A 27665-nucleotide genomic window follows, 5' to 3' on the forward strand; every position below is an offset into this window, starting at 1 on the left:
ACCGGGGCCTCATTGTCGGTCTCCATCTGCCTGGATGATCGGACTGTGCAGTATTCAGAGTTGTGGTGCGTTCGGATATGACAGTGGCCGGATGACGGACTGCAGGGGAATTGAGGACAGATGTACTCTTCGTCAATGTTTCACTCGAACATGTCTCACCACCACAAGAATAGACAGCCATATTGCACATGAAGTACGTCGTATCCACTTCACATCAGCGTCTGCTAACTGAGAATAAGTAATGGACTATATGCAACACAATGTGTCATCTCACACTATTGGTCGGAAATTAGCTGCAGACAGACTAGGGAATTATCGTTAAACGCTTAGGCTGCTGTTGGCGTCATAACACCAACGGCTGTGTCTGGAGTCGTACAGTGACAACGGAGCACGGACTGTTGATGAATAGCATCGCATCGTGTTGAGTGATGAATCACAGTCCTGCATTGCCTCGGATGGGAGGTGTTACATTATTCCTTTGTTTCAGACAGGCATAACTGTGTTGCTCTTTGTGTTCTGGTATGCAGAGCCATCGGGGTTGACTTCAGGTCATGGCTGATAATGACTGAGGGAGCTCTTAGAGCACAACAGTGGGTCACGGATATCTAGCGTCGCTTTGGGAAGCGTCTTTTTTACATACTTTAGCAAGAAATCACTTTCTGTAGCGGAACTAGGTAGCACATTTTTCTTTCTCACACTTACACTTCCGTTGCTTTAAGAGCACTTCTCTGTGATACAGCGTCCAGTCATCTGTCCTAGACCTGGTTTCTTACAGTCTCGTATCAGGTTTTTTTCGTATCCGCAAAATACAGTATGTCTGATCCACCATCCTCAATTTCTGCACCCTAACTTTACACATATACACTTATCATAATTCGTATTTCACTATTTTTTTTCTTCAAATCTAAAGGGGAAACTTCCAGAAATTTTTGTGTACTCAAAATTTACTGCTTATTTTCACAAAACTCTTTTCCAAGAAAACTCAACATTCATTGAAATGCAACATCTTTTATCAAGTAGTCTTAGACATTACTCATTATTTCTCATTATTTTCAGTAAGGAATGAATTAACTGTTATTCAAAGCCGGCCGGTGTGGCCGAGCGGTTCAAGGCGCGTCAGTCTGGAACCGCGCGACCGCTACGGTAGCAGGTTCGAATCCTGCCTCGGGCATGGATGTGTGTGATGTGCTTAGGTTAGTTAGGTTTAAGTAGTTCTAAGTTCTAGGGGACTGATGACCTCAGATGTTAAGTCCCATAGTGCTCAGAGCCATTTGAACCATTTGTTATTCAAAAATAACAATAGTACCCAAATTGGCACTATTACCTTACTCTTTTTCAAAATATCATTATATGCATTTTATAGTGGGAGAATTCCCAAGCAATTTGCTGCTGAAAGCAGTACTTACTACGATTCAAGTAAACCAAAAAAACTTTTTTTTTAATTTACAAACATTTTCTTTAATAACTTTTCTTTTCAGAAAAAGTATTAACCTTACAGTTGCTATTAAATATCTCATGACTTTACATAAAACAATCTATTATACACAAAAAATGCAAAATTATTGGAAGTGTTGAAAATATTTACACCAAATTATGTGGCTCTCAAATAAACAACAGAAACATAATTTGTTTACTTACATCTATTAGGCACTTTCCTTATGCCTCTTACCACAAACATCTTCCAGCATCATTTCTAATGTTCTGGAAATGGTTTAGCAAAACATGTTAAGGAGTTACATTACATTAGTTTTCAGTGTACCTTTTTACACCACTTTCACTCCACATTCATTCTTGTTAGTCTTTAGTAATCATTTATCTCCAAAGATATCTTTCTTTTACCAGTTCTCTCTTTTTCAGATGGCCTTTATTCTCTATGTTCATTTTATATACATTATTTACTACGACAGGGAAGAAGGAAAGAAAATAGCAAAAATGTTCAAAATGATGAAGAGTTTGGTTGACAATTCGAAACGAAATGGAAATAATATTGCCAACAATTCGAGATGTCTGGTGTTCGTCATACACCTGACGACGCTACGAATTCAGAATGAGATTTTCACTCTACAGCGGGGTGTGCGCTGATATGAAACTTCCTGCCAGATTGAAACTGTGTGCCGGACCGAGACTCGAACTCGGGACCTTTGCCTTTCGCGGGCAAGTGCTCTACCAACTAAGCTACCCAAGCACGACTCACGCCCCGTCCTCACTGCTTTACTTCTGCCAGTACCTCGTCTCCTACCTTCCAAACATTACAGTAGCTCTCCTGCGAACCTTGCAGCACTAGCACTCCTGAAAGAAAGGATATTGCGGAGACATGGCTTAGCCACAGCCTGGGGTATGTTTCCAGAATGAGATTTTCACTCTGCAGCGGAGTGCGCGCTGATATGAAACTTCCTGGCAGACATAGAAACGCTATCTCTCTATTCCCAAGCAATTGACAGTGGTTCCTGCTTTATCCCTGTAACAGTAACAGGTGTAAACTTAACATAAACCTCAGATTATTCTTCACTTTTTTCCCTCCCGAATAGGAATGGGAGTGGAGTGTTCAACCTTCGATTCCCTTTTTAGCCTTTGAACACGAAAAGGTGTAAACTTGATATCCGTTTCCACCGTGTTCTGTTCCTTGTCTGTCCCATAATTAGCATGCACTGAATCTGGCAAGCCACTATCATTTGCTTGTAATGCATCAAAACTAAATTCACCAGCCACGGCATCATCTGCATGTATTACTTTCTCCAAATCTCCCCCTTCATTCTCGTCTACTGTAGCAGGGTTATTATTTTCCGCCATGTTCACAAGTTTCTGTCCACACACACACACACTAAACGCAGTAGAATACAACTGAGCTTTTCTCCATCGCCGTCAGCACGGCGAGATGTTTCTGGGTCCACACTCCGTCCACTGTTGCCGACTGCCGCAAACTCCCGGTTGCTGTTGCTAGTTGTCGCGCGATGTTCAGCTTTTGTCGACGTCGTCAGCCGCCTTCTCCACCGATTGTTCTAGCCGGTAAATCATCCACTTCGCTATTGCTGTCCTTTCTGAATCATCTTTCCCTTGATAACACGTTTCCTCTGTCTTTATATCAAAGTTTATTTATGCACGTGTGGGGCTTTCTTTTATCAGGTTAGCTACACTGCTGCTTTTAAAGTTCGTACTCGCTTGAACTTCTCATTTCCCTGTCGGTAAATACCCAAATTCCGGCGAGGCTGGGTCGGTTGCTATCGTTCAGTCCACCTACCTCGATAGAGTTCTTACCGATGTCCCTTCACTTTGTGGTAGCAGATACGTGCTAGGCAGTATAAAGCAGCGTTTATGAAACCACCACCTAATACCTAACACACAGACACCGCGTAACTCTAGTTTAATTCCTGATAGTTCATGGTTAAAAAATGGGGCGTCCGGGATCTTCAGTCTACTTGCAGAAAAGCGTTTAAAATTAGATTAACTCTGCTTTTTATTCATATTGAAACACATGAAATGGCTTGCAAGTCCGTATTTGATATGGTAAAACGTTATCATTAAAAGTTCACTGTCAGTACAACAAATATTCACTTGAAAAGCAACCAGAATTTTAGTAAGTCCGTCCCGAGTAATTTTCATGTTCTGTCAGTCACAGAGCCACAACTATTCGCGAGTTAAACATTCGGACGATTTGAGTGGTCTTGTTCGTAAGAGGTGCTAGCCAAAATATTCCGTACAGAGCACGAAACACGCCACGCGGAGTTGTTACTACGACCAGAAAGTTCACACGCTCATATCTCTCAAATTATTTAATTTAGAAACACCAAACCTTCATTAAAATATTTGTAACTCGAGTTGCTTCAGTCACGATATGTTCGAACCGAAATTAGATCACTATTTCATCTTACAGGGTATTTTTAAGGAATGATCTGTAGAGCGGCTCTCAAGCGACCCCTCGATGTACTCTCCTATATGCCCACTCCTCTTTTTGCGTGGGAACAGCTTAATTCTGATTGGCTGTTGATCTAAACGACGAATCAGAACGTTCCTTCCAAATCACTGTCGCGGTAGATCTTGCCTTATCCAATCACTAATTTGATAGTAATTAATGTCAACAAAACTTCAGATTCTTGTATTTTGTTTAATCAAAATAAGCGAAGTGCGAAATATTCTTCAAATTGATAAATAAACTTATTCCGCCTCTAACTTCCATTCTCGCTACTTTTGTACAAAGCAAGCACACAGGGACATATGTCACCTGAATCGTGGTTGCAACATAACTTTATCACAGTTCGTTTGTACAAGTTTTTATGAAAAATTAAATATTAATATTTAACGTATGTCCCACATACATTCTCTCAATCGTTCTCACGCACTCACACGGAAAAATATAACCAAATAATAATAATAACAATTTTTGTATTACGTAATGCACAGTGACTAAAGTTTTAAAAAGAAAATTCGAACTAATTGATTTCTATGCACTGATAGCTTTGTAATGGCTTCAAATCGTAGTGAAAGTCAATCTGTTATTGTTCCTAACTTGGCTTTAAAAAGCAAGCGTAGATTTTAGGACTTACGAATTCTCTTTATCTCCAGAACTACGATCACTAAAAATCAGAAATTTTGACAGCATCATTCCATTAATAACAAAGGGCTGTGTACCAAATTTGAACAAAATTGGATAATAACTGATATGGAATATTTAGATTCGTAGAGGGTATAAATCTTCGCATCGACTGAATGTTACGCTATACAGTTCTCACGGCAAACAGCGTCAGCTATGCTGTGAGCAAAGTGAAAAAAAAAAAAAGCCATCCTGCAGCCACCGTACTAGACAGCTGCGTGGCTTACTGACACGAATGTCATCTCGTAATAACTTGCTGCGTTGCGAGACCAATACACGAAAGTAGGATCTTTGCTTTTCGCGAGCAAGTGGTCAGCCGCTTGAGCTACCCAAGCATGACTCACGACCAGTCCCCATAGCTATACTTCTGCCAGTACCTCGTCTCCTACCTTCCAAAATTCACAGAACTTCTCGTACGAAACTTGCAATGCTAGCACTCCTGGTAGAAAGGATATTGCGGAGACGTGGCTTAGCCACAGCCTGGGTGATATTTGAAGTACGAAATTTTTACTCTGTATCAGAGTGGATACTGATACGAAACTTCCTGGCGGATGAAAATTGTGTCCAGGATCGAGACTCCCACTCGGGATCTTTGCTTTTCATGGGCAAGTGATCTACCTACTGAGCTACCCAAGCATAAAGGACATCATCTCCTCAGAGCCGTACCTCTGTCAGTATCTCGTCTCCTATCTTCTAAATTCGGTCTGGCACACTGTTTTGATCCGCCAGAAAGTTTTATATCAGCACACACTCTGCAACATAGTGAAAATTTCACTCCGGAAATGTCATCCAGGCTGTGGCTAAGGCATATCTCCGCAATATCCCTTCTTCCAAGAGTGCTAATTCTTGCAAGTTTCGTAGGAGAGCTTCTCTGAAATTTGAAAGGTAGGAGACGAGATATTAGCAGTAGTAAAGCTGTGAGTGTGGGTCGTGAGTTGTGCTTGGATAGCTCACTTGGTAGAGCACTTGCTTGCGAAACCAAGGGCCCCGAGCTCGAGTCTCGGTCTGGAACACACCTTTAACCTGCAAGGAAGTTTCACATCAGCGCACCCTCTGCTGCGGAATGAAAATTTCATTCTGGAAACATCCCCCAGGCTGTGGCTAAACGACGTCTCTGCACTATTCTTTCTTCCAGGAATGCTAGTCGTTCAAGTTTTGTAGGAAAGCTTCTGTGACATTTGGAAGGTGGAGACTGGTAGAATAAAGTTGTGCGGGCGGATCATAGGTAGCTCAGTCGCCAAGTCCGCCTTCGGCTCCGTTAGAACGAGCATTATTTACATGGGTGAGGCTTCGTATTGATTACTACAGATCAAGACGGCTCTTTCCTACTGGACGGCGACAATCTAGTGCACATTCGATGCACAATATACAAGACCATGCGAAATCAAACGCTTCATGCGCCATGTGGCAAAGCAAGATCCACGAGAACTAACAGGAATTTACCTCTCCAAAGTGTCCAGCGTTGTATACGTCAAACTTACGAACAAGACAGCGTGTGACATACTCAATCGTCGATCCAACGACGATTACCGTTTTTGCCATGCCCTTGGGAACGAGGGCGCAGTTTCTGTAGATCATGTCGGTCTCAGAGTTAGAACGGTATAAGTATTCGCACTTCCGTTCGAAGTTCCTGTGCACGGTTATCGCAGCAATTTGCACACACAGAATGGTCCTTAATCACGCTGCCGAGGAAAGGACCAGCTTCAAGATGTGTCCTGCACTCATTATGTTACGCCAGTAAGAAATGAACTCTGGAAGCACATACATTCTTACGGGTCAATAGGTGAATGTCAAGCCATCGTCATATACGATAGTCAACGAAGACGGGCAGGATGGTCGTGTCCAAACTGTCTTCAGCGACGTCTAGCAGAGCTATCTCGAGACATCCAGCACCCACCACAGCAGATGACAACGCTGCCCATTACATGTGTAGAAGCGCTACGGAACGATGTGCATAATAGGCTGTTTCCCATAGAGTCTGCGATTGGCGCCCCCAATCCCACGTCATGGACGACGCAAATGATCTTATCACATCGTCAGCCAGACGCCTCACAACAGCTGCGGAGTCAGGGTCCTTCCACGTTCCCGTCGACCCACTCTTCAGACATGGAAGTGGATCCAAAAGAGGACCGCACTAAATAGGATCCCTCAGTAGACACAGAGGCGCGACTACGAAAGCAGCAGTCGCCGAAGAAGCGGGGCCGGCCGGGGTGGCCGAGCGGTTCTAGGCGCTACAGTATGGAACCGCGCGACCGCTACGATCGCAGGTTCGAATCCTGCCTCGGGCATGGATGTGTGTGATGTCCTTAGGTTAGTTAGGTTTAAGTAGTTATAAGTTCTAGGGGACTGATGACTTTAGAAGTTAAGTCCCATAGTGATCAGAGCCATTTTGAAGAAGCGGGAGAAGCGGCGGCAGTCAACAGATAACAAGCACAACACTCGAGGCTACAAGATAGTGGGAATCACCGCGATCCGTTTCCACCGATTTGCAAGGACGATTTCACACGTACAACGTCTGTGCTACGTAACGCGGACGAGCCGCAAGCGTAAAGAGGCACGATGGATACAACTATGCAAGTAGGTTGACGTCCGACCTGTCATTAGTAGGGAGGAATGCCCGTCAGCAGCGAGCGTGCCCATCAATTCACTGGGAGACTGGGCACAAGAAAGAGAGCAAACTGACGAGGTGCAGGAGGTGGACGTTCATTCAGTGGCTCCCCCCGACAAAGAGTTTGGAGGAAACTTGTTCACGGTGGCCAATGAGGCAATATTGAGGCAATAATGTGTAGCTTTAGTCCATGAAGAATGTTCTGTAGCCAGCCGATTCGTAGTGCATGACGTTCTAGCAGTACGCAACTGATACGATGTCCCACGTCTAAAGTATTGGTACAGTTGACATCAATGATATTAGCACCATAGTAAAGATCCAAATGCTGCGAGATATGCTGCAGGTAGCAGATGTCGACATAGTTCTTCTGCAGGAGGCAGGAAATAATAGGCCGATAGAGTTTTGTGGTTATTACGTCTGCCGTTTTTTACAGGTGCCGGCGGTAGCGGTGGCACAGCCATACTGTTATGCGCAGATATAGTGGCAGAAGATGTGAAATACTTACCATCGACCTGTGGTGTTTCCTGAACTATAAGGGATGTCCGTTTGGTGATTGTTTACGCCCCATCTGGCTCATGAAGAGACATGAACGAGCAACCTTGTACACAGAGTAACTGTCACCGCTGTTTCGAGCAAATCGGTGGCATTATGTGATCGGCGCTGAGTTTTTGTTCTCTAGCCCGGGGACCAACACCCATGCTTCGTGCTCGGCTTTACAAACGCTGGCTCGGGACTTTGCAGTGCATGACACCTGGGAAACAACGCACGGCGACTGCCACGGATATACGTATCTTACGAGCCGTTCAGCAGGTCGATTAGACAGGGTGTATGTATCTCTTGCATTAAACACGGTGACGATTGACGCTGAGGTGTGGCCTACGGCCTTTACAGACCACCAGGCTTACACCCGCTCCACCGGTCTGCCACGACTAAAGGCATGGCACAGCAGGAATCTGTGGCAGCTCAAAGTTACCCACCTGATGGATGATAACTGTTTCCAGAAGGTTGAAGACAAATGGCGTCAGTGTCAACGGTGTCAACTTGCAAACGATTAAACACTTACATGGTGGCTCTGCTCTGTCAAACTGGCTTTACGCAGGTGTGGCCAAGATAAATTACTTTGTTAACGGACGACTTACGAATTTTTTTCAGAGCCCTACGTGAGCTGCCGACGCAGCCGTCGTCTCCCGATAATCAGCAGGCTGTTCAACATGTCAGAGCACAACTGGTGTGTTTTACGGCAGTGAAAATGGAAGGAGTTAAAGTATGTGCGAGGATGCTCAATAGGTTACGCAACGAAGGACTGTCATTAAATTGTATAGGGAGAGAAGGGCGGCAGTGGTGATGTAAACTTATACAGGGCGTTGAAATTGCCGATGGATCGCGGACCACGTAGAGAAGGGTATTTTACGTACTTTCACTCACCACTATCGCAGTTTATACGTGGAGGACCAACTGACAGGGCAGGACTGGCAGACGTGTTTCGAGAAATACCAGCGGCCGAACATTCCACTGAAATGAACGGCCTTATGGCTGAAATTACAACAGATGATCTCGACGCCGCTCAAAAGTGTGGTGCGTTAAACTAATCACCCGGACCGGACGGACTCCCTCTTAATTTCTGCTGCACCTCTGCTCCTCTGACGAGACCGACGTGGATAACAATGTATATCAACCTCTTAACACCTTTCTTACAGTTCCCTACTGAGTTTGCAGAGGGTGTTATAATACCCATTCCAAAACCAACTGGTGATCGTAGACCACAAGACTACCGGCCTTTGACATTATTGAACGCAGGCTACAAAATCTTTGCACGTACCCTTCGTGCTCCCTTTCTAAATCTACATCTACATGATTACTCTGAAATTCACACTTAAGTGGCTGGCAGAGTGTTCATCGACCCATTTTCATACTACATCTCTACCATTCCACTCTCGAATGGCGCGTGGGAAAAAGGAACACCTAAATCTTTCCGTTTGAGCCCTAATTTCTCTTATTTTATTATTATGATCATTTCTCCCTACCCAAGCGGGTTACAACAAAATATTTTCGCATTCGGAAGAGAAAGTTAGTGATTGAAATTTCGTAAATAGATCTCGCCGCAAACAAAACCGCCTTTGTTTCAGTGACTGCTACCCCAACTCGCGTATCATATCAGTGACACTCTCACCCCTATTGCGCGATAACACGAAACGAGCTGCCCTTCTTTGCACTTTTTCGATGCCCTTCGTCAATCCTGCCTGGTAAGGATCGCACCGCGCAGCAACATTCCAGCAGAGGACGGACAAGTGTAATGTACGCTGTCTCTTTAGTGGGTTTGTCACATCTTAAGTGCTCTGCCCAAATTACAGCGCCATCTGCAAACAGTCTAAGGGGGCTGCTCAGATTATCACCTTGATCATTTATGTAAATCAGGAACAGCAGAGGGCCTATGACACTACCTTGCGGAACGCCAGATATCACTTCTGTTCTACTCGATGATTTACCGTCTTTCACTACGAACTGAGACCTCTCTGAGAGCAAATCACGAATCCCGTCACACAAATGAGACGATACTCCATATGCACGCAATTTGATTAATAGTCGCTTGTGAGGAACGGTACCAAAAGCCTTCTGGAAATCTAGGAATATGGACATGATCTGAAATCCCTTGTCGACAGCACTCATTACTTCATGGGAATAAAGAGCTAGCTGTGCTGCACAAGGGCGATATTTTCTGAATCCATGTTGGTTATGTATTAATAAGTCATTTTCTTCAAGGTGATTGATAATGTTCAAGTACAGTACATGCTCCATAATCCTACTGCAGATTGAGGTCAGTGATATGGGTCTGTAATTCAATGGGTTCCTCCTATGCCCTTTCTTGAATATTGGTGTGCTTTCAAGCGGCAGTAAAAATACATTTAGATCAAACATGCCTAGGTGGGTAAAGTAATATACACAAGGCGCTAGGGACATACAGGGATGTAACAGCACTGATGTCAGAACCTAGGTCACAAGACAGTGGATTATGGTCACGCTTTCTACCGAGTGGACCATGTCGTCCAACGGGCGGGCATGGAACGGATGGGAATACCCCTATTGTTAGTGGACGAGATCTTGCGGTTGATTCACAGATTTTGCTGAATTGTGCTATCTCAGAGCCTATCACGATCCAGTGCTCAGTCCGGCAAGATTTCTCCGTTTCCGCCATCTTATTTGCCGTCGCCCTGAACCTGTACAACGTGGCCACCGACAGGACCTTGAAAGGGTCGAACTACAGACCGCATCTCCCCACTGCCGGGCACACCACACGCTGACGACGTCGTTCTTTTGGTCAAGTCAGGAGACGAAATCCAGATGGCGGTGGGATGGCTTCAGCAGTATAAAACGATAGCGGGTAGTGTCACTAACCTATGAAAAACCTGATGTATAGAAATGGATAGAGGGCAGCCACCAGGGACAGCAGTATACATTACCAAGGTCCCCACGCTCAAATGTTTGGGAGTGGTGTTGAGTGGAAATATGCGACTTACAGCGGTGGATAATTATCGATGGCTACTGTGGCTTATTTGCACATCAGTAAGACAATATGCATTGCGCGCAACGGATACGTTCCAGCGCACACATTATGTCAATCTCTATTTGGCCCCAAAAATAGGTAATTTGGCGTATTTCTGCCTTTACCCACCACAGTCGCGTTCAAAATTACAGTCAGCATTTGGATATTCAGTGAGTGCTCTCCTCCTCTTTAAAATCCGGTATGAAACCCTGACGCTAGCACTCGGAATCGGACTCGTAAACATAACGAACAGGGTAAGTGCAATATTTTTTAATGTGATGTAACGATTTTAGAGAGCCGTGGACGTCACCACAATAGGCCTGTGTTCGACTAAGTGGCCCCCGTCTTCCAGACAATGTTGGCCACATCACTACCCCGCTCACAGACTTTCGACTTGTTCGTCGATTAAAGTTACATTAAGGACTGTTTGCCAGAGACCAGGCTGCCCACAACGAAAGATGTATATCGAAGCTTCCTTCAAAAATACCCTGTGTTCGAACAAAAGTACCTGGCAATAAAGCGGCAGAGAATATGGAAAATGGTTCATCCTCCCTTTTTCCCAAAGGAGGTACGTGCGGTGTGGTATGTAGTGGTGAACGGAAAATTCTCGAACCGTCAAGGTAAACTATTCATCTGGTCGATACACCAGTATGCGTACACGGTACAGTCGTCGACTCGACTCTGACGAGCATCGTTAGGTTTCTGGCACAGCAGTCGAGCGTTGGTTTCTCTCGAAGAAAATGTTGGCCCTTTTATTGCGTATAGAGCACATAGTTATCAAATCTGACGACCTGCTCTTCCTGGGAAAAGTATACTTTCCCACCGGCAGGACAAACACCGTAAAGTGGATGAAAGGTATGGCAACGTCTTATCTATATTGCATTTATGACAAGGACGTCACAGACTTCTCGTACGTACTGCAAGAGCAACACATGACCTAGTGGCGACATATGAAATATATAACATGTTTTTCCAGTTGCGAGACTACAGTGGACTTGCGGATTTTTTTTGGAAGGCGACAGTCACCAATGAGTTACCGTCCTGACAGCAATCACTTTAACTAGTAAATCGTCCACTTGACTACCTACCCATGCATCTGTTACATTGATTTTGCCCTTTGACTGTGTTTGTTGTTGATAGCCTGAATGAGAGATTATCATATTTATCAGAATCTGAATGAACTTGAATGTTGAAACAGTATAAAATAAATGGTGACCCTGTCATTATTTCAATCAACTGTTAATGGTTGATTAATACATCAACACGGGATTGATGTTTTATGACAGATATGGCACAAGTCTATTGAGTAAAAATTGGACAAAAATACATGTTAACCGTGATGACAAAAATAAAACATTGTAACTTTCTTTAATAAAATAAGAAAAAAACTTTACGATTTACGTCTGAACTGTGGAATGGATACTAAACTGTAATTATCATGTAGCGTTTTGTAACTGCAAGTGGGGTGCTTACTCTGTGTTATTGCTATCAAAAACTTTACACGATTTGACTGGGCAATGCAACTCCCAATACCAATAAAGGAATACAGTCAATGAAAAATACATTCAGCCCCTTAGGCACTGAATCCTCTAGTCCTATTCAAAAATGGTAACTTTGGTCCCTGCACACAAAACAAATTAAAATGTCTTACCTCTAAAGCAGCAACGGTGGAACGCGATATATTCTGGTCTCTCACGAAAAAATATGCTAGCTACAGGTTCAGCGCTGTGTAATGCTGGCCATAATACTTTGAAATGTACGTGAAATTCTTTTGGACGATAAATGAAAACATTTGAGAAAAATTCAGCTTCTTAGAAAAACATACGACCTTCTTAGAAAAACATATGACCTGGACAGGAAGGCGACACTGATGTGGTGAATTACTAACAATGATTCTTTTTTAAAAAAAATTATATTGTAAGTTAAGTTTGCGTTTTCAAAGCATTTGGCAATTGAATTCGGTCAGAAAAATACGTCATATTCACTAATTGATCCACGAATAATGAGGTTTATACAACAAGTATTATATAACCTCACTAAACCAGCGTAAATGCAGATCATCAAATTACATATAGCTATGTCAAAACATCTTAGAAACATCACAAAATTGAAATATCTAACTAGCCTCTTTAATCAAATCAGTTCACGTACATTCTGGGGTTACGTAACAATTGACAATTATCAGCCAATTCATCTATACTAACGCGCTGGTAAAACAAAAACAAAATATTTAACTTCCTTACCTTGTTTTCATGAAGACTTGTGCTTCCATGTTCAACAATATTGACATACCTAAATTAACCTAACACTTGGTGACTCACACAGCACACCACAAAAACTGCCTACGCCATCCTTTTTCACTCACAGACAGCTACCTACAACTATGCGCCAAGCGCTGTCTTACTCGAACACTACAATCTCAGACCGGAAGCAGCATCTTTGGCTCTGCGGTCGTACACAGTCAGCGATCCGTGTTATGAAGCCATTCAGAGACATACACCTTTTATAATGTACCAGTTTCATTTTAATTTACACTAATATTCATATCATATTCGGGTGCCACATACGAGTGTGCCGCAGTAGACTCCTTTCAACATGGCAGCGCAAATATGCAACAAACAGGTAACACTCGCCTGGGTGGAGGATGGCTGGCAACTAGTAAGACTTCTCTGATTGAACTATTTACTCTGGTTCAAAACTTGAATAATGCAATCAAAAATTATCTAACATTGAGTAGACATTGATGAATTCATTCTACACAGAAGTTATACTAAGGTGGTGCAGCTGAGAACAACTGACGACACTGAGATTCTATTTGCCCTAACAAGCCGGAGCAGCAATACAGTACCCCTTTCTCGATGTGTGACGGTGTCTCAGATGACAGTCGTGATTCTAGAGTCACCAGAGTAGCTATGTGTGGCGCCTATAATTCGCCATCATGGACACGGAATATGAGAAGTCGCGGCTGGCGTTCTGTTAGACGAATCGCAATCACTCTCTAATAGAGCCCTGAAATCTCGGGAGATTCCAGCTTGTGACTTTCCCGTTCACATGTCATACGATGGAACAATTTGACTCACCTACATCGCAGCGCGCGCAAGGAGATCAACAGTCAAAGTGGCAGACCTGACACGGATAAGATCGCCCTCAGTACAGCAAATTGTCCAGGATGATTGAGGTCTAAACTGTCGGTATAGCTAAGTCCTCACCACAGACTCCCCAATCAAGACCAGCGCCAGTGCAAAGTTATGCTCAGGATAAGTGTCCCAAGAGCAACCCACTCATAACAAAAGTTATGACCACAATCCTCTCCAGACCAGAGTCTGAATCAGAAGTCCCACTGCAGACTGGAGTCTGAACTGGAAGGCCAACTTTTTCCTCTCCTCCATTTCCATCAAACCTTGGTAATCTCCCCAAAAGGCACTTCCACAACTGCCAGCACAGGGGCTTCATGCCAATCATGAGGCTCCACGAGCTCCATGCCTTCCCTATAACCCATCTGCTCTACTCATCAGCCAATTCTAATCATATTCCTCTCTTTTAAGGAGAAGCAGCCAATCCTTGACACGCAAATTCCCGAACAGACAGGAGGAGACATAGTGCTACTAGGCTGGTTTTTTCCCACTGCCACTTTACGAAGAATTTTTGAGATTCCACACAGGTCTAAAGTGAGTAGCACGTTTGCCATGGAGATCATTATCTGGACGTCCCAAACATAACTGTGTGTCCAGCCTAGCGCCCCGACTAAATTAAGAGAAGTGCTTTCATGTCGCAACGTAGATCATTACACAGCCGCCATTAACGGTTACATTCCTTCTGAAACTGTTTTCAAGGCCTGAGACTTCCCAAAAAAAGCTCTACCGGCTGAAGGACGACACCACCTGATCACGCCCTCGATAGCATCTGGTCCACGGTGAACATGGAAACTCCCAAATTTTTATGGTTGTCATTCCTTTTCAGAAAGGGCGTTCATGACACGGTCGTAATGCATTGGTTGGGCGGTCTATATTTCTCTCGTGACCCGTGCGCCTGCTGTGGCAAGAGGGGCCTAATAGCTAGGTCCAGCTGTTTCCTGCGCTTTTTGACGGAATGCATTGTCTGCACATCGGTGCCCGAAATCGTTGGGCCCAGCATTCTGTCCCCAGTAAGTACTTTGAGATGTTCCTTTCCCTAACAGCTGCATATGGCTTTCAAGATGTAAACGTCCACCGCAAGATTTACTGTTAAATGACCAAAACGCCTGCTTGTTCTCAACTCTGGTAAAATAGTATTCAAACGAGAGCCGCCGTAAAGATCCTGCCTGCATTAACAATTCCCATGCTCCCATAAGTGCCTGCTCATGCTGATAACTTCCTGTCATCTTACAAAAACAATGTCTTGGGAGTAAAGTCAACGTTAAATAGTGCCCTTGAATGTGGGGAATAGTGAAAGCTGATGCGATGTATATTGAAATATCATGGCATCTGTTAAGAATGGTAATGACTGGAAAGGTATTTTACAGCGATCACCCAACAAGATGTACTTCATTATCACGGTTAGTTGGGGTAGTTATTCACAGGCCCGCTTTCTAGCTTTGGTGATCTGGGCGCAAGAAGTGAAATGAGAATATAGATCGTGGTTCCGGAACTTAATGTTCATGCCTGATGTACTCAGGTGACTGTGTATCATTTTAAAGTTGGCGAGAAGCCGGCCTGGATACACACCAACTGGGTCATTGGAGGGTCCCGTTTTTCTTTTGATAGTGAATTCGTTAAATCTAGGTGGTGTTTGGAGCCGTTTTACGTTTGGATGTGTTGAATGGCACCGTCAGGTTCTTTATGTTGTGTTTTGCACCTTTAAATAAAAAACATGAAATTAAAAAAGGTAAAAATAAAAAATGGAAGGAAAAATATCATTTCATCCGTTGCACTACATCCCCTGGAAATGGAGGAGAAGACGTTTTCTCCATGCCTAGGCTTGCAACCCTGCCCACCCTGCCTAATCCACCTCATCCCTTAAAGCCCTCAAAAAATAAAAAAATAAAATAAAATGTTGGTAGAGCACTTCCCCGTGAAAGGAGGAGCTCGAGTCTAGGTCTGGCACACATTATTAAGCCTCCAGGGTTTCAGTTTTACATATCAAAGGTTTAACGACAATAAAATCACATAGTTCTGTGATAAGATTACTTATCACATGGGCCGGTCTCTGCAGGTCAAATTTTCTTCTGAAAAAGAAAATTCTTTTCAAGGATATACAATTTTTATCAATTCTTGTCTGACAGCCACGTGTAACATACTTAATGTTAGCCATTATCTTATATATCGAAAACGGTTAATGTATTTGACGAATAAGTCTCTTAAGCGATAACATCGTTTTTTAACACAATTTTCTTCGACATTCAAACACAATAACATAGCCATAGTGTTGCTGCTTTTTCAATTCAAAGAATGTGCAACTGCAGTGTTCCATCAGCTGCAATTCAAAAACTATTTGCCGATATCCAGATTATGAGTTAAAAACTTGTACGCTATGCACGTATCTTATTTCACTCACAAAGTGAGTAGCTACTTGATAGATAAGTAACGGCTCTGGTCTCGTAAACTGATGTAGGACCGGAAGAGCGGTATGCTGACCACATGCTTCTCCATATCAGCCTCCCGTGACACCTTCAGGCTGAGTATGACACGGCGACCGGTAAGTACCGTTGGGCCTTCATGGTCCGTTCGGTTGGAGCTTAGTTTAATATCTGCGGTCTTTCTTAGATGTTTCGAGTGCCTCTGCATTTAACCTTATATTTAGTAGTTTTTCAGATGTGGTGCTAAGGTAAAATACTGAAGATATATGGGCGACCGAATATCTCACGAAGAGATACTGAATCGATTTCGGAAGAAAAGGAATTTATGGCACATTTATTGTAATAGCTGATGCGATGTATATTGAAATATCATGGCATCTGTTAAGAATGGTAATGACTGGAAAGGTATTTTACAGCGATCACCCAACAAGATGTACTTCATTATCATTATCTATTTTTCAAACATTTTCCTATTACATTTTCCATAATCGAAACTGAGAAGGATAGTTGTTTATTCAACCCACCACAAGGAGCTGGTACAAATAAAGTATATCATACAATAGAATTTTATTTGTATAATCATAAAAATCTAACATCCCTGTATTTGTGTTGTACTGTCATTGAACAGAAATAGAAAATATCAAAGGTATTCGCTGGATTCTCTTTCATATGTACCCGCATACACGGCCACACAGACACTATAGCACATTTGGGACTGCCATGGAAGTCTTTAGACCGATTCACATGTTTCACTGAAACTCCTGGTTTCACTGTCCAATTTCTTTTGTCAAGGAAGAGCCAGCTATTATTAAGAAAACATGCTTCTGAAACTAATCATTTGTACGAAAATATAAATTAAAAGCATCGTTATCACTATTTGTGATTTACATTTACTTTACTCTTTTTAAAACGATACGCCTATTTCACAGGTACTGAGGAATGGATAATCAATCTTTAGCAGTTAACACGTGAAATAGTTTTTTTGGACGTCATAGCTGTTATAATGCATTAAAATGAATGTGAACCATCTGTTAATATCATTTACGTTGATGATGTGCAACTCGATTACAAATTCTAGTTTCACCTCACTACTGCATGTTGTGTGCTGTATCGTACCACCCACACACAGCAAACTTACAGAGTTAGTATATTTTGCACTCTGAAACGGATACTGTAAGCATTGTGTTAAGAAGAATGATGAGACTAAAAGGAAGTGAAATTACATAGCTGTACTTCGATTTAAAATATGTTATGTTGAACAAAACAGAAGTGCTTCTACCGAAACTGGTCAAGTATGATAACGTAGATTTCAAAACCTAAACTGCGGTTTAAATCTGATACTTGATCAAGGAGCTGCATATAGGCAGTAACGGTTATCCACAGTTTCTGTTAAGTTTTTAAGCTTGGCACGACATTACACATGATCTGAATAAAGCTAGTAATAGTGAGCTAAAACATTATTTCTCAGTGACTATGGACTTTTTGTCCAAGTGTGGACTAATGACTCTCTGCAATGTTACAAAAAAGTTCTAAGTATATTGCAATAACATCCAGTGTCACTTCAAAAATGTGTTCAAATGTGTGTGAAATCTTATGGGACTTAACTGCTAAGGTCATCAGTCCCTAAGCGTACACACTACTTAACCTAAATTATCCCAAGGGCAAACACATACACCCATGCCCGAGGGAGGACTCGAACCTCCGCCGGGACCAGCCGCACAGTCCATGACTGCAGCGCCTAAACCGCTCGGCTAATCCCGCGCGGCCCAGTGTCACTCACAGTTACCTTCTTACTTCTGTGCTACAAAGATAAAAAAAAAAACGCATATTTGTGTGAACGCCATATGGAGAGTTTTATGTTACACAAACAACTCTGACAGTGCATAATTGCTAAAATAAGGAAGCATCACGGATTCGGGACGGTGGCTGATCAAACGGCGTGTAGATGACAACATAAAATTAGGAAGTGCCACAGATTGCGGCTGATATTCAACTGAAATCGGCAATCTGTGGCTGGCGTTCGGCTGAAATCAGACGCTATGTCCCTCGCTTCCTGGTTCTGAGACGCCATATTGGATTCGCCGTATTTCATTGCTTCCGTATTACACTTACGTGTTGTGGCATACCATTTCAAGGCAACGGCACACTGAAGAGTTATGATAAACAATGTCACTACAGGCACGATTTATTGTACTTAAATGTCAGTTTTGTAGAATGAACGGTTGTAATGCTCAAAATTGTGTGCTGTTTTGTGGGTAGAGATGTGCAGTTACAAAATTGAAGGCAGAACATGCTAATATTTTTTTCCATCTCCACGTTTGTGACACATTCTGGGACTTCCTTAGTCATGTCACAGAAGTATGTTGTGCACTATTCGTTGTTATTTACATAAACAATGAAGATTAAAAAAATCGCAACAAGGAGTTGTGCGGTATAAACGAAGGTTTGTAGGCGTGTTTCTTCATCTGAAAGATGGTGCATATTTAAGTTTCGGCCAGCTGCATAAGAGTGGCTCTAGTAGCGCCACTGTGAAGATGCAAATCTGATTTCCTATAGATACGCGCTGTAACGGTCATGAGCGTTACTTTACTTACCTTTTGAGATTGGACGTGATGAATTGACGTTAGTTTACAATGACTTTAAGGTGATAAAAACATAGTTATCAAGAACTCATTGGTTTTTGAATTAGGTCATATGATTGGGGTGCGAGAAGCTGGGTGTTCCTTTTGGGATACTGCAGAAAGACTTGGCATAAATGTAGCCACTGTAAATGATTGCTGGCAGCATTGGTCAGCCGGCCGCGGTGGTCTAGCGGTTCTAGGTGCTCAGTCCGGAACCGCGGGACTGTTACGGTCGCAGGTTCGAATCCTGCCTCGGGCATGGATGTGTGTGATGTCCTTAGGTTAGTTAGGTTGAAGTAGTTCTAAGTTTTAGGGGACTGATGATCACAGATGTTAAGTCCCATAGTGCTCAGAGCCATTTGAAACATTTAGCAGTGGTCAAGAGAACGTACGTTCGCAGGAAGACCGGGCTTCGGATTGCCACGTGACACTATCGAGAGGGAAGACTATCGTGTTTCGCCTGGAACTCTGGCACATCATACATCATCTGTAGCAGCAATTTGGGTGGTGGTTGGCACCACAGTCACACAAGAAGCTGTTACAAATCGCTTACTTCAAAAACCGCTCCGAGCCAGACGCCCTGCAGCGTGCATTACACTGTGCCCAAACCGCCAGCACTGTTCGTGATTTCAGTGATGTCAAGCAAGAGTTCATTGTAGGGACAGGTGGAGGTTGTGTTTTCTGATGAAAGCTGGTTCTGCCTCGGTGCCAGAGATGGCCATGTGTTGGTTAGAAGGAGGCCAGTTGAGAGCTTGCTACCAATCCAAGGCCTGCACCTGGATTTATAGTCTGGGGTGCGATTTGGTATGACAAGCGGGTTATCCCAAGCACCCTGTCTGCAAATTGGTACTTCAATCTAGTCATTCGACCTGCCGTGTTGTAATTCATGAACAACATTCCAAGGGATGTTTTACAACAGTGTAATACTCGCCCACATATTGCTGTTTTAACACGATGTGCTCTAAAGAGTGTCGGCATGTTGCCTTGGCCTGCTCGATCACCAGATATGTCTCAACTCGAGCACATATGGGACACCAGCAGACGACGTCTATAGCATCGTCCACAACCAGCGTTCACCGTCCCTGTATTGACTGGTCAAGTGCAAGAGGCATGGACCTTCATCCCACAAACTAATATCCAGCACATGTACAACATAATGCATGCACGTTTGTATGCTTACATTCAACATTCTGGAGGTTACACAGGTTATTAACGTACCATCATTTCAAATTTTCAATGGTTTATCTCGCGCTTACTTTCAACTGTGTTCTTGCACTACTAACCACTAAAATACGGTATCTGCACAAATGTGTTCCTGATATTTCATTACTCTACATTAATTAATTGTCTTGTAATTCATTTTCTTCCGTCAGTATATTTATAGTCTTTCTTGTTACAAATATTTAGCTGTGATCGAATCCTTAACTGCGCTTTCATGAATTTGGCAGTCAAGAGACTTCTTGCGTGGATAAAGTTAGTCATCTACCGAAGACAAACGTGTTTTCGATAGCATGCAGGCACTGCGGAAAGGGCAGTCGGGAGATTCCTTTGTATGGAACTGTTACTCAAATGGTTCAAATGGCTCTGAGCACTATACGACTTAACTTCTAAGGTCATCAGTCGCCTAGAACTTAGAACTAATTGAACCTAACTAACCTAAGTACATCACACACATCCATGCCCGAGGCAGGATTCGAACCGCACGGCCACTCCGGCCGGCCATGTGCTACAGCTTTTGCTGCTGAGTGCTGGGAGTCGGTGTTTATTACAGAAGCCAGCAGCCGAAGGCGAAATGAAACAAAGGCAGACAGAGAAGCCATCAATCTCACAAAGAACCTAACCCGGTTTCATAGCGCCGTGGTTCCCATGGCGCCTGTCGGCCCGGGCCCTAGTGTGAAAACAGTTGCCGGCCACTTCTCACAGGGCGGCGGTATTCCCGCTATAATTGGCTGCGTAAACACCGGCGCCCTTCCCGCTTTTCACTACCGCCGCAACGCTGAATGACGTCAGCGGCCACTCATCATTTCCAAACATACGTTCCCTTCACAGCAGCTCTGCAGAAATGCTGTCTCTTGTAGAGTAGAAGACTAAGGACGGTCGCGAAATTTTTGAAGAAGGAAAGGCGAAAGTGATTTACAAATCCGAATATCTCTCGTACTTTCAACAGAAAGGTGTATAGTGATTTTAGTTCTGGCGTTTTCAACTATCGTTAAGTGTTTTTTGGTACAGACACGCTTCTCTTTATTTAAAATGTTTTCAATGGTCAAAGAGTAACGAAAGTGGATATATAAAAGTATGCAAACGAGAAAATTTTGTGTGTTAGCGCTGGGCAGTGTTCTAAAAATCGACCGTCTCGTATAGAAGAAAGCTTGGTAATGTAGGAGCCAATAAATACCGAATGTGCTTTCCGTAAGCTAAACGCTTTTGATCCAAATACGACTTTTTACAGTCGCAGAAGACGGAAGAACTCCCCTATTACTTGTAAAGCTACGACTGTAGACGAGAGGCCTCAAAAATAAAAAGATGACTTGTATTACGTTTGAAAGCAAACGTTGTCTCCTTATTCACTGGCTATAAAAGCGATCAGCCGATCTTGTCAGCAGTAAATAGAGAGGTAGTGTCATTCAGCACGTGCAACATTTAAAGCCAACCAATAGAAGAACCAGTTGAATCTTACGTTACACGTTTTCATTTCGGTTGGTATCTTATAAATTAGTTCTTGCAGAAAATATTTAGCTTTAGAAACAGAAGGCCTTGGGAAGCATTTATTGAGGAGAAATTCAGGAGCGGTTCAGTGGATTACGGCTATTGATAATTAATCTCCTTTAGATAGTGCTATTTTGCAATTCTGTTTTACATTTCTTTCGACATTGTCCATTATAAATGGTTTGTGAAAGCCTACGAGTGCAAAGACAATGGGCTTGTTTGTAAATAACATTTCTGCTACGTAACGATTTTTTTTAAATTATATTTTGCCGACACGTTTCGAGAACTGATTCCCATTCTCAAGTGCGTTTTTCTCTGTGCACTATGCCATTTTTATACAATGTTTTCGATGTTCGAGGTTCTGCTTTGTTCTGTTGACTTTACTGCAATATACGGTATAAAAACGAGAACTGTAGGTGCAAGTTTTTCCACACTTCACCAGTAGCTACGTATAATGGTTGATAACCAACTAAAAATTGCCCTTTTTATGTATTGCATTAATCTCAACACAGCAAAGCAGAACTTCACACATTAGAAACATTGAGTAAAAATGGTACAGTACAAAGAGAAAAACGCAACTGAAAATGGGAATAATTTCCTAAAAACGTGTCGTGTAGAATGTAAACAAAAGGAAATCGTGACTGGTTGCAGAAAAATTTATGTAAACAAACGCATTACATTTCTTTAAATGATTTTAATCTCAGCCAGTGTGCCTTTAACGTATTTTCTTGCTTACCGTATTTCAACGCAGATCTGTAAAGTTTACATGCTTGTTCTAATATTTAACCATTTCAGATGCAATCGTGTATATATATATATATATATATATACTACTACCAAATGTCAGTTTCTGTCGGTAAGAATAACGTACTAGATAAGTTTTTTTCCAAACGGTGTATCACCATGTTTGACCACGCGTCATTTTCTTGTAGATTGTGCTACGAAATTTTGTTCCATACGAAGGTCTAAGCGCTGCATCATATTACAACATATTTTCCTTTTTAAAATGAGCTGTAATAATGCATAACCAATTTCGAGGTAATCTGAACATTTGGTTTTTTAATGGAGACATTTACCGTTCGTAAAAGGCAAGCGGGTGCTTAAATTGATGTGTAAGTATACGAATATATGGCTTACATACTTAGAACATATACTGCTAATAAGATTTTAATGCAACATTTTGATTTACTTGAAACGACATTCTTTATTTAAAGTACTTTTTGTGAGATTAAAGATGACTTACTATTTGGTTTCTTTGACGGCTACACGATTACATCACGACGCTACTAATGTGTGACACAATTTACAATGCTGCTTTTGTGGTGTATCTGTTTTATATCTGCACAGTTTTTCTATATTATTCTGGAAAGTAAAACATGTTTTACTAGTAACTTTGTGGTGTAGCTACAATGAGACAGCCTTTTCTGTAGCACAACAATACGTAACAGTACAGTACTTTCTTCATCACGGCAATAAGCATAATAACTACGATATCTATACGCAAAGCATTTCACTTTTGTTTATGATGAGGTAAGTACATTGACTTCTGCAGAACTTAGCTTATGGAGGACGATAACTACGACACTTCCACAGAATTATCTTACAGCAAGACGCACATTTAGCGCTAAAGGACACGCATTTGAGTGATTAATTTTTGTACTTAAAATATTTATTTTTAAAGATTTTTGAATCACAAAGATACAAAGAAAGATTTTTGTGATACATTTAATTCGATTGATGTAATCTTTAACACCTGAGGGTATAATTACATTAATCCTCAGGGGGGTACACGCTTACTTCGTGTACCATGTGTGTGGCAAGCACAAGGAGCCCTAGCTAACATGGTATTTGCTTATACAACTTTACACATCGGTACCATATTTCTCTAACACATAATTACACAGCTATCTGATCATTTAACTGAGAGAGACACACATTTTTTTTTTACTACGTCAGTGACACATGTTTATGCAATTACTCAGTTGGATAACTTCAGACTTATGATATTGTATTTTGTCTGTACTCTTCATACTTTTTCGAAGCCATTGTGATATTATGAGAGCTTTGTATGTCGTATTTGGTAAGGGATCATGATTTTTGAAGTACGTTTGATGTAGATGACTTTGTTGAAGGTTTTGAAAATATTGAAAGAAGCTGCGACGATTTTGTGATGTGATTGATCTGTTATGATGTTATTATTATGACGATGACGTGTATTGTGCATTTGAGGTAAGTTTATGATAAATAAGCTGATACTATATGAGGAATTTGGTTATGCTATGTATTTATTCTGATGAAATATTGAAGAAGTGTCAACGAATATGCAATAAAGTAAGGAATAATTAGTAGTACTCTGATTTGTGAAAAAGGATGTTGGAAACCAAGAATCATACTTTAAGAGTTATGAAATGTGTGTACGTGTGTGAATGTATCACGATGCCAGCGAAAATTTTTTGGACACTGTTATATTTATAGGACTTTATTTATACATATTTGTAATGTATACTCTCGACCCGTGAAATTTTTTTATACGAGACTGTCACTGTAGCACAAACTGCTGTCGTAAAAATTTTGGTAAGAAAGCTAAGTGACCTTGACATAATGCGTTGTGGGCACCCAGCTACGCCAGTCGCCTGGAGAAAAAGACATTAGTGGAGAAAAATAGAGGCCATTAACCTCGCTATTGATATTCCTTTGTAGAAAGCATCGCGAATACGGCATGCTCATTACTTCGAAACATATGACTACACTTAGGAGGTAGTACTTTGTGCTACCTACTGAAATGCTTATGAATTGATGGGAAATATTCTTACATCTGCACATCTGATTATGACAAGTGTCTTTCTACGAAAGTTGAGAGAATTTCTACTGACTTATGTAATGACACATGTCTATTGAATGATGTTTTTATGCTTCACTTTGTACATAGTTGCTTATTTCATTAGATATCTGGTTTCCAGCTGTGTTGCAGGATTGATTTTATAAAATAAAATTAAATGCATTTGCTAATGTGAACACTTTCTGTCAACAGACCCGTTAAATAATAATTTTATGATCCACATTCTTCAAAAAATGAGCACTTGGAAAGGAAAGAACAATAAGAATGGACTAATAACAGTAACTGCATACATAATTTTCTTTTCATGTACTTGGTAATTTTTTATTGTACAATAAGTTGTTGTGGTGCACCACTTTAATGAAATAGACATTAAGATGTGAATAGACATTTCCCTTATCTGCATTGTTGTCTTTAGTGTACTATTTTTTCTGCTTGAGCTACGTCATATTTAGCTATAAGCTATTGAATTTTCTGCTGCTGCTTGCCAGGCACAGTGCTACTGAATTTCACTGTGTATTACTCTGTTAAGCCAGTTTTACTACTGATTTATTGTTCTAGTTGCTGCACATTGGCTCATATTAGTTGGAATGTTGCATTTGCTTTGCTAATTTATATTTATTGCTGCTAGCTTTGCCAATTTGCATTTTTTGTCATTGCTGTTAGTGTTAATTTTTTTTTGCTGCTGCATTGTGTCGTCCTTTAGTATATATATTTGAGCTCCATAGATTTAAGTTAGCTTAAGAGGGGGTAGGCTATATAAGAGAATGAGTTATGAAGAAAAGGAAAAGAATGCATTGAGAAGTTATATGAAAAAATTTGGGCCAAAATGAGTATTGTACAACGAGAAATAATCGTTCTGAAAGAGGATATGAACAAAACAGTACGCTTTAGGACAACAGGTTTGGATAGGATTTTTTTTTTTTTTGTGTGAACAAATGTTGAAATCAGAGGAAAGACCTATGGAATGAAGATTTGGGTTGGACTGCAGCACCAAATGTTGCACTGAAAACGAACCCTGTCCTTTCCTTTTGTGTTATTCCGCTATGTGTTTGTGTACTCTTGTGTATTTGCGATTTTCCTGTCTTTATGTGTTTAGCTAATAAGATTTATGTTGTAGAACTTTTCTAATACTAAGCTACATTCATTATGATGAGGAATACTGTTATCCTCAAATATAATTTGCGTTAATAATATGTTATTTACTTTGTAAAGATGTTTAGACATTATTTTCGAAAGCTATTCTGATCTTTTATGTATTTACCTATGTCATAATACCTATAACACTGATGTATATGTTTATTTCTATTCTTTTGTAAAGCCTGTAGTACTACAAATGTTATCTGTACTATTATGTTCTTTAATGATGTATTTTCTACCTTTGTAATTGTATTCTTATGTTGTAAATTTATAATTGTATAGAGTAATGTCTGAGTACATTCAGTTCTGCTCAGTTGTTTGAAAATCAAATAACGTAAGAGGTTCATTAGCACAGTAATTCAAAAATTTTTCGAAGGGGACGTTTCAGATGGAATAAAATTTTATTAGGCATTATGCTCGCATTTCATAAGGAGGAAAACCAAACATTTGTGCCTACTGCGGGGGTGGAGAAAAATATGGAAACACTGAGAGAAATGCCTGCTTGAACATAAATGAAGATACTGGCCAAGCCTGCAGGTTGCAATATTGTATCTGAGCATGAAAGGCATGTGTGCAACGTCCTCAATATGTTGCAATGTTCAGTAGTGATCAGAAGAGTTCTGTGTGGTTGCGAGTGCGTTACTTCCGAGCTAAGCGAATTCGAGAGTGGGCATATTGTTGGTGCTAATATGGTGGGTGCTTCCGCAACCAAGGAAGCCGAAGTGTCTGATATTTCAAGAGGCACCGTATCAAATATTTATACCGCATACAGAGAAACTGGAAGAACATCATTCTCTAAGGCACATCGAGGGGGAAAATGTGCGCTGAGCGATGTTGACAGACAGCCACTGAAGAGCATTATGACGAAAAGTAAGGGTACGACAGCTGCAAAAGTCGCTACAGAGCTGAACTCGCGTACACTATCAGCATGAAACAATATGCATGGAGAAACATAAGCAGGGGATTGTAGGGCGAGCTGAAATTCCGAAACCACTTATCAGTGATTCAAATGCCCGTAACAGGACAACGTGGTGCCGAAGCCATAAAACTGGACTATGGGGCAGTGGAAGAAAGTCATCTGGTAGGATTGGTCTTGTTTCACACCTTACCGGTATCTACATTCCGGCCGAGCTTAAGTCCCAATAGTGATTGATACATGATGGGTATTCGGTGATGATTTGGGCAGCCATATCGTGCTACCCCATAGTGCTCATGGTTACTCTTTTGAGCCGCATTACAGCCAAGGGTTATGCGACCATTGTGACTGATCAGGTCCATCCCATAGCGCAATGTTTGTACCTCAGTGTTGCTGCTGTGTCCCAAGCTGTTCACACAGCTCGCATTACCCAGGACTGGTTCTGTGGGCACGAGGACGAACTGTCGCTCCTGCCCTAGTCACCATAGTCACCAAATCTCATTATTATTGAGCCTTTGTGGTCTACTTTGGAGAGAAGGATGCGTGATCGCTATCCACTTTCATCATCGTTAACTGAGCTTGCCACTATTTTGCAAGAATAATGGCACAAAACACCCTTGAAAACCATACAGGATATGTATTTATCCATTAGGGGAAAGGGCAAGCTATTTTTGAATGCCAGCGAAATTTCTGCACCGTGTTAAGCATGGTAATGTGTTGTGTCTTTGGTGTTCCATATTTACGTCCACCCCTTGTATATCGTTTCGTAGAGACTCCGCTGTTGATTAGAGGCGCCGCGTAACCTTAAACCAGCCCTGTATATAACGTCGCTAGCAACCATAATAAGTGAAGTCGAAAACGGCTTTCCAAAGAGAAGACGAAGAACGATGAATGCCCTTCACGACTTTTAACGTCGGACATATCACAACCGTGGAATGTCTAAAAAAAAAAAGGTTTGTTATTAAAGTCATCACTAACGCAAGAAGTTTGTAAGATCACTATTAAATTGCGTTATAAAGATTGAGGCGGAAGTCTGGATACACCCGCATAAAAGTAGAACGGTGTGAGAAACTATAATGGGGTCTGGTACGGAGTATCTGTAAGTGGGGCCGCAGCTTACAGGAGCTAAGGTTACAGCTGTGGCCGTCTTGAAAT

General features: G+C 41.7%; 1 protein-coding gene across 1 annotated transcript in view; it reads right to left on the reverse strand.

Moving 5' to 3' along the window:
- Window positions 1-2505: 2505 nt before the first annotated feature.
- LOC124799081 overlaps window positions 2506-27665 on the reverse strand; it is a 161257-nt gene continuing 136097 nt past the window's right edge. Inside the window, exon 4 of the mRNA XM_047262618.1 lies at window positions 2506-2802. Coding sequence (XP_047118574.1) covers window positions 2506-2802 — 297 coding nt within the window. The remainder of the gene's footprint in view (window positions 2803-27665) is intronic.

Source organism: Schistocerca piceifrons, chromosome 5 (genome assembly GCF_021461385.2).
Source record: "Schistocerca piceifrons isolate TAMUIC-IGC-003096 chromosome 5, iqSchPice1.1, whole genome shotgun sequence".
In the NCBI taxonomy this organism is placed as follows: Eukaryota; Metazoa; Arthropoda; class Insecta; order Orthoptera; family Acrididae; genus Schistocerca; species Schistocerca piceifrons.